The following is an 8,458-nucleotide window of genomic DNA, read 5'->3' as shown; positions in this document are numbered from 1 at the left end:
ACAGACGAAGGTTCTTAAAACCATCGTCAACAGACCGTACGGTAACTGATGGAGACAAACGTACGGTGTTTAGTTTTGATAAGTCGGCGCGCGTGGAACAAACTAGCGATATAAAAAGCTAGAAAAAGTGTGCGCGCGATCAACACTCTGTAGAACGCAACAATCTTTCAATCGAATGTATCGCTAAAGTAAAGGCAAAAGTTGACACCGCAAAACACAAACTCTAGAAAACAACGGTCACAATCATTTACAACCGACCAAATCGGAAACAACGGGCACCACACTTGTAAGGCCAAACGATGTTTTCGCAAGCAGGCTGTAATTGAACCTGAGCAGCCTTTTGTAGATCATTCATTTCATTCAAGCTGAACTTAACAAATATGCAATAATAATTTATAGCATGCTAAATTTTAATTTATAAATAATGATTAAATTTATTTCACATAATATTAATTAAAATAATATTAAAAATTGACAGAATTAAATTTCTTTCCTTGTATAACGTTATATGTATAAAACATAATCCTGAAAAAAATTTATTAAAATATGAAAATAAGTAGAAAAAAATTACCTTAATAAAATTTTATAAAATTTGAATATTTAAATAATATTTAAAGAAAACCGATTTATATTTCTTACTGTACGAAATAAAGTATTAATAAAACGTTAAGTCATACCAAATACAGTAAATATATTTGAGAACTGGTTTAATTAAATATTATATAAATATAATTTAAATTATAAGACTTTATAATTATATAAGATAAAATTATTATTTTATTATAGTTTATTATGTAAGTTTAAATAAATGAGATCATATGATTATGCGCATACTAAAAATTTCAAAATTTGAATAGAAGATTATTTGAAAATTTAGTAAATTTGATTTAATATTGCACATGTACTTTTAACTTCATTTAAATGAATGATTTAAATGCCATATAATTTTTTTACGAATGCAAAAATATATTTCAAAATAATGTACCGTTCCTTTCTTAAATAAGGAAAAAAATTATTGTTTCATATTGATAATTTTATTAAGATTAATATGGTTTTATTCAGCAATGAAGATATTCACAGCTTCAAAATTACGCTTCAAACTTTCAAAGCGAAAATAATTTTTAATTTTTATGCAACATTTTAAATTAAATTTTGATAAACGCGTTCCACTGATATATAATTATTCAGAAAAATTCTCATAATTTTTTCAAATGCTCATTTTTGTGTACAGCTATTTTTTGACGATAAATTAAGTCCAGTTTTTGTGAAACAGCATTTGAAATATGCTACAGCTAAATTAAAACATTACATTAAAATTTGAAAATTAATTGTTTGATTTAATTTATATGCACACTATTTTATTTTGAATCTAATGCATCCTTTAAAATAGTGCAGCCATAAAATTAATGCTCATATAGTAAATTGAACCTGAATGTTTTATTTTTTTTGTTGTCTTACTGTTTGTCGGTAATTTGTTTTGTTTTTAATTTTTTGAAACTAACATATTTTCTATCGAATTTATTTGTAATCAGGTCAATCAGATGTAAGTTCTTTTCCGTTTATACTTCTGTAAAATTATGTAAACTGTTTCAGTCGTTGGAAATGTCTGATTTTTGTGAAATTGTCGAGCAGTCAGTAGCGGCTGGTCGCCAAGGCCTGCAGGAATGTTATTCAAATTTGGAACGGGTCGCCGCTTATTGTGAAGCGCATTACATGCAGGTAATGGATAAACGTGATGCTTTGGAGGAGACCAAAAGATACGCAGTCCAGTCGCTTGCAAGCGTTGCTTATCAAATTAACACATTAGTGACAAACTTTATGCAAGCGTTGGAATTGCAGATAGAAAAGATAGATAATGTGGAGGCGGAGGTGGGCACGTTGGCGCAGGCTGTAGCAATTCATAAAGAAAAAGTAGCAAGAAGAGAAATTGGCGTTCTTACTATAAATAAATCAATGCCACGATACCATCGCATTGTTGCTCCCGTTAAGTCTGAAAAGGAGCAGCGCTATGTACGTACACCCATAGATTATGGAATTTTTGATAATATCGGTCATGGTTTCAAGACATGCACTGGGCTGATTTCAAATTCTGTGTCTACTCTAGGGCGCACACCGACAATTGGTAGTGGTGGTAGTTCGACAAACTCAATCCATTTTTCTTCTCATATTTCCTGCAATTATTCTTCTCCTGTTGCCAAGCTGAGTACAATCTCAAAATCATCTATGAAAGAGTACCGAACTCCGGTGACGATTTCACCGCCAACAGCACCTACAATAGAACCATATCAAATGAGTTATCCGGGAATGGTTCAGATTGGTAGAACAAATTTAAATACTGGACTTCGATCAGATATTGATAATTCATACCAGATTAATCGAAGTTTGCCTGTTACAGATTATTCTGGTTTGTCGCACAACGAAGGTGACAATTCAAATCGTCCGTATTCATATTCGTCTGTTTCAATAGGTAATCAGCATTCGGCATATGGTATGGAAGTATTACCTCCACCATCGTTATCATCTACTAATTTCTTCATGCCAGATTTGACACCTTCGCCCCCTCCTATTCCTCCGTCGGATTCACGGCCTTATAGCATCAATTCTACAATATCTGAAACGGTACATCTGAGAGACAGCAGCAGTTACCACACAGATGATAGCGCAGATTGGATTCCGAAAAATTATTTAGAAAAGGTTGTGGCTATTTATGATTATTTTGCTGAAAAACCGGATGAACTTTCATTTCAAGAGAATGCTATCATTTATGTGTTGAAAAAAAATGAAGATGGTTGGTTTGAGGGAGTTATGGATGGCGTTACAGGTCTTTTTCCTGGAAACTATGTCGAGCCGTGTTATTAGGTGTATTAATTATGTGAATCGATTTATTTATGTGATGAAAAAAGAACACATTGTCATTGAGATTTTTTGAATTATTTTAATCAGTTGCTTTTGTTTTGTTTTGCGCAAAAAATATATTTAGCCAAACTCCATTACTGTGTAAAATAAATCGGGTATAATAAAGACAGCAGTGCAGTAGTGCCTTATGAATAAAAAAACAATTACAAACCCTGAAATTTTTTGCACTGATTAAATAAGTTATATATATATATATATATATATATATATACAAATGTTAAAAACTTTCTCAAATTTTTATCTGGAGAATGAAGTAAACTTTAAAAAGGTGTCAGTACTGTTTGAAGAAACAACCTAGCTCAAAAATAACAAAAGCAGATTAGTGCAAAAATGCATTCGAAGTTTTCGAGAAGAATATCGTGGTTAAGCATTTATGTAATTCTGTATAGTAATTTTCTGTAATGTTAATATTTTCAAAAATAGCCCTGTATTGTATTTGCAAAATTTGCGGATGACAACGATAAAATTAAATGATACGAATGATATTAGAGTCAAAAATAATTAAATTTGAACTGAGAATGATTCACTCGGCGTTGAACTATTTATTTTTCTAACAATGGAATGTACCGTACATAACTGCCCTTTGCCCTAGTATAAAAAAATAAACGATTGTTGTCGAAAAATACTTAAATATAAATTAGAATATGAATTATGAGAAAAATATGAAATATAAAATCGTTAAAATATCTCGTTTTTATTCTCAATTAGTTGAATTAAAAAGAGAACATAACTTTCACTATTTATTGATTTGCAAGTTCACTACCATAATAGAAATCTATGGAAATTCTGGAAACTTCGATTGAGTCAACAGTTTCTTTACGTGATATTACTGATTCATTTCATTTCATTTCTGAACGATTGCGTTGATCACTACTTTCTGAATTTTCATTATGTCCGTGGTAGGATTCGATTTTGGCAATCAAAACTGTTATGTAGGTGTAGCCCGTCAGGGTGGTATTGAAATTATCACCAACGACTACAGTTTACGTGCAACTCCGTAAGTCGGCTTTTTTAAAACTCGATTGTAATAAATTGACGTGGGTAATAAATGCATGAATTGTAATAAGCCAAACAAAAAGCGTGCATAAAAGCAAATTCATCCAGTTCTTTAAGGAATTCATTCAACTCTGCAGTTTTTCTATTGCGATTGTTTGCAAAATGAATATTTTTCGGTTTTTTTTTTGTCTGATTTTTAATGTTTGTTATGCACATAATTATTGTAATATGATTTTAAAAGAAAGTCGAACTGTAATTTGAAAGTAAAAGATAAAACGTTATAAAACGATGAAAGGTATGATTATACTAGAACGCAAACTATACTGACTAAACTGCAAATTATCAGTAGCAGTGAATTTTATAATGCTAAACGCTGTTTTTAATTGTAATGATGCTAAAATACAATTGATAAAAGTTAATACTATTTGTGAATTTTAATAATTAATTTTTTTAATTATAATTTATTATAATTCGTTATTAATAATTAGTTGTTTAACTTTTTGCAGTTACTTTATATGTAATAGTTGATGTAGCGTTATGCAGAGCTTTCTCACCGGTGTAACTACCTAGTCTGTTTTGAATGCTGTTTCCATTATTGTTATTTTATAGATAAATTTTCGAATTGGTATGATTATTTAAATGATAAAATACAATTGTTTTAACGGTGAATTTGGTTTTAGCTTGCTACTATCTGTACTCCGGTGTTTGCAATGATTTAAAAATTGTTTCATTTTTTTCGTTTCCAATTTCAGTTTCAGAAATTCTAAACATAGTTAAATTTACAGTTTTATTATGGTGCAATGTCACCGTCGTACTGTAAAAGTGATTTGCAGGTTGATCTTGATATCAGCATTTTCTCTTCAGTAAGTGCCTATTTGAACTGCCTTATTATTTATCTGATTCACCTAGTATACGAAACTGAAAAGGGAAAACTATTCCTGGTTACACACACACATTATTTGCAGTACTTACTGCTTATGTACATTATTGTAAGCATGTAGCTTTTTCGAAATAACTTAAACAGCACTAAGTCATTATTGGTTGGTATAAAAACATTTCTTTTTTTGTTTGGTTTGTAATTTTATCATTTTTAACTGGCGTTAACTTTATAATTCGAATTATATGTGTTTTTGTGTAGATCATGTGTTGCGTATGGTGGAAATATGCGCTCTATGGGAACGGCAGCAAAACAGAAACTTCTGACGAATTTGCAGAATACTGTTTTTGGTTTCAAAAATTTGATTGGCCGAAAATGCATCGATCCTGTTGTTACTCGTGAAGTCAATAAATTGCCCTATAGAGTTGTTCATGTGAAACCTGGTGATAAAATTGGAATCGAGGCAATTTTTCAATCGTTTTCAATCAGAAGGTGTCATTTTTAAGGTTTTATGTTTGTTTTTAAGGTAAATCATGCGGGAAATACATATCAGCTTTTTCCTGAAGAAGTGTTAGCTGCGTTGTTGCATAAACTGAGGTTGATATCCGAAGATTTTTTGCAGGCTAAAGTTAGCGATTGTGTGATTAGTGTAATTAATGTTTAAACGTGCGTACATGATTTGAGTAAATAATGTAAAATTGATGCACTTATAGGTCCCATGTTTTTGGACTGACGTGCAGCGTCGTGCTTTACTTGACGCTAGCAAAATTGCGGAGTTGAATTGCTTGAAATTGATGAACGAGACCACCGCCGTTGCATTGGCATATGGAATTTATAAACAGGAAATACTTCCAGCTGACAATGAAAATCCACAGTGCGTTGTATTTATTGACATGGGCTATTCGTCAACTCAAGTATGCGCGTGCGCTTTTAACAAAGGCAAATTGAAGGTGAGTCAACTGAATAAAATTTTCGAAGTTAAAAGAAAATTTTAAATATATATATTTATTTATTATTCTCACGATTGCTATTTAATGTAATCCATTTGCAGATGCTAGGCACTGTGTGGGATTCTGAACTGGGTGGCCGAGATTTTGACCAGTTGCTTTGGATGCATTTTGCGAGTGAATTTCAAAAGAAATTTAATATGGATATATCCACAGTGAAAAAGGCATCTTTGCGTTTGATGGACGAATGTGAGAAATTGAAGAAGCAAATGGCAGCGGATCCGAACAAAATACCAATTTCCGTTGAATGCATAATGAACGATATGGATTTTTCAAGTTCAATGAAGCGGTATTTTATATTCATTTAAAGAATATCAACAATACTGTTAATAATTTTTGTTTTGTTGAAGAGAGGAATTTGATTTGTTGGCTGATGGATTGTGGAAACGATTGGAGACATTGCTGATAGAAATTCAGAAACAATCAAGTTTGTTTTCAATTATATTTGCAATTTTTCAAAAAGTTGATGCTTTTATTTTGAAGATCTTTCACCGGATCAGATTCACAGTGTGGAACTATTGGGAGGCAGTTCTCGTCTGCCAATGGTGAGAACTTTGGTGAAAAAATGCTTTGGCAAGGATCCATCCACTTCGCTGAATCAAGACGAAGCCGTTGCTAGGGGTTGTACATTGCAGGTGCGGTTGGCTTTGATTTTACAATTTTTGTATAATTTTTTTTTTAATGTCTCCAGCTATTCTTTCATTTAATAAAAATAATAATATTGTTTTGTGTTGTTTAGTGCGCAATTTTGAGTCCAACGTTTCGTGTCAGAGAATTTGGTGTGACTGACATCCAACCGCACGCGATTAATCTCCACTGGTCAAGTGCAAACGGCGAAGAAGAGTAATTTTTGAAATTAATAATATATATATTTGAATATAATTTATTATTTTTACTGATAAAAAATGTATGAACTATTGTTGTTTTTCAACAGAGGAGCAGAAGTTTTTTGCGTTGGTCATCCTTTCCCATTTTCTAAAGTTCTCTCCTTCTTTCGCAATGAACCATTCTACCTGAAAGCATCTTATGCTGATTTGAAACGTTTGCCAATTCCAGATGCACATATAGGTGTGAAATTGATGAAATTATTTTTTTATTGTTGATTTGTCTTTTTTTTAATTCTATTTTTCTGTTTAAGGAACGTTCTTCATACAGAATGTGCGACCTTTGCCAGATGGCACGGCACCGAAGATTAAGGTGAAAATTCGAATCAGTCCCAGTGGACTGTTTTCAGTTTGTTCAGCAAATATGGTGGAAAAGATTCCAACAGCAGAGCAACAACAATCCACAGCAATGGATGATGAGGATCAACAGCCGGAGAAGAACGAAAATTTATCCACCTCGGAAGCGGGAATTCCTGATGCTAAAACTGGGGTTTGTTGGTTTATTAGGGGTTCTTTTATTACTTTTATTACCCTAATTAATAATTGTCGTTATTATGTTCAGGATGATAATCAAGTGGAAGACGGTGATCAGGCAGCTTTGGAGAAAAACAAAAAAACACCAAAAGCTAAATCAAAAATTACCGAATTGGTTGTGATTTCGGAGACCAAGGGGATGACTGCGGAAGAGATACAAGAATGTAGAAAACATGAGGTGCAGAATGTGCTTTGATTTGTTAATTTTTTTTGTCAATGTTGTTGTCTTGTTAGATCAACTTTGAACAACTGGACCGTGGGGAACGTGAACGTGAGGATGCGAAGAACTCTTTGGAAGAATATGTTTACGACATGCGTGACAAGTTGGGTGGAATTTTGCAGCCGTATATTATTGGACACGTAAAATTTGGTCTTTGTTTGTTTATTTTTTTTTGTAAATTAATTAACTTCAGGATGCTTCTCGTTTACGGAAACTGTTGGAAGAAACTGAAATGTGGTTGTACGAGGATGGCGAAGAGCAGCCGAAAAGAATTTATCAGCAGAAATTGACCGAAATGAAGGTATAAAGAAAGCGAAAGATACGTTTGATTTGATTTTTTGCAATTTATTTTTGCTTAATTTAGGATCTCAGCGATCCTGTGGTGGAACGCTATAATGAAGCAGGTCTACGACCACAAGCTTTTGAAGAGCTTGGACGCAATTTGCAGATGGCAAAGAAAATGTACGATGCGTATGTAGCCAAGGTTGGTTGGTTTCTGTTCGAATATATATATATATATATATATATATATATATATATATATATATATATATATATATATTTTTTTTTTGCTCCAATTGCTTTATATTATTACAAAAAACAATACAACAGGAAGAACAGTTTTCTCATTGGGAAGAAAAGGACGCTAACGATCTTGTGAAAGCGATCGAAGTGAGTCAGAAATGGTACGACGACAACATCAACGCGCAGAGCCGTCGAGCATTGACCGATCCACCGGCTGTGTTCGTTTCGCAAATTTTGTCAGAAAAAGAGGTTTGAATTGTATTTTAATTTAATTTAACTTTATTTTATTTTTTCACGTTGTTTCTGTTCAGAGATTTGACAATCTTGTTTCACCGATTCTGAATAAACCAAAGCCACCAGCACCAGAATTGCAGAAACCGTCGACAACAACCAATAAGAACGATCCAAGTGTACCCAATCAGAACACACCATCTGAAGAAATGGACGTAGAGTAGTAGTTTTTTCTTTTCAATAATCAATATTTTTCCGCTAGTGAACT

At 32.5% G+C, this 8,458-nt stretch overlaps 2 protein-coding genes across 2 annotated transcripts; both read left to right on the top strand.

Moving 5' to 3' along the window:
• Positions 1-1,602: 1,602 nt before the first annotated feature.
• Positions 1,603-2,859, top strand: Tsp_00560 (putative SH3 domain protein). Its single transcript, XM_003376309.1, has one exon. It carries the CDS (start codon positions 1,603-1,605, stop codon positions 2,857-2,859), a length of 1,257 nt encoding a protein of 418 aa, XP_003376357.1.
• Positions 2,860-3,806: 947 nt separating this feature from the next.
• Tsp_00561 (heat shockprotein 4) lies at positions 3,807-8,214 on the top strand. The gene is made up of 13 exons (XM_003376308.1): positions 3,807-3,913; positions 4,698-4,775; positions 5,051-5,222; positions 5,503-5,739; positions 5,841-6,085; positions 6,147-6,223; positions 6,280-6,431; positions 6,952-7,170; positions 7,243-7,392; positions 7,449-7,574; positions 7,628-7,735; positions 7,799-7,918; positions 8,047-8,214. The coding sequence occupies exons 1-13, from the start codon at positions 3,807-3,809 to the stop codon at positions 8,212-8,214; spliced, it is 1,959 nt and encodes a 652-aa protein (XP_003376356.1).
• Positions 8,215-8,458: the final 244 nt, after the last annotated feature.

This window comes from Trichinella spiralis (assembly GCF_000181795.1).
Source record: "Trichinella spiralis strain ISS 195 chromosome Unknown Scfld4, whole genome shotgun sequence".
Lineage (NCBI taxonomy): Eukaryota > Metazoa > Nematoda > Enoplea > Trichinellida > Trichinellidae > Trichinella > Trichinella spiralis.
Note: the sequence above shows the minus strand (reverse complement) of the source record. Positions and strands in the feature narration are given on the sequence as shown.

Excerpts from the sequence above, each read along its gene's own strand:
- Tsp_00560 (XM_003376309.1), top strand. The coding sequence starts at position 1,603 with ATGTCTGATTTTTGTGAAATTGTCGAGCAGTCAGTAGCGGCTGGTCGC.
- Tsp_00561 (XM_003376308.1), top strand. The coding sequence starts at position 3,807 with ATGTCCGTGGTAGGATTCGATTTTGGCAATCAAAACTGTTATGTAGGT. Across the intron at positions 5,740-5,840 it reads TTAACAAAGGCAAATTGAAG|ATGCTAGGCACTGTGTGGGA; the intron begins GTGAGTCAACTG and ends ATCCATTTGCAG. Across the intron at positions 6,224-6,279 it reads AGAAATTCAGAAACAATCAA|ATCTTTCACCGGATCAGATT; the intron begins GTTTGTTTTCAA and ends TTTATTTTGAAG.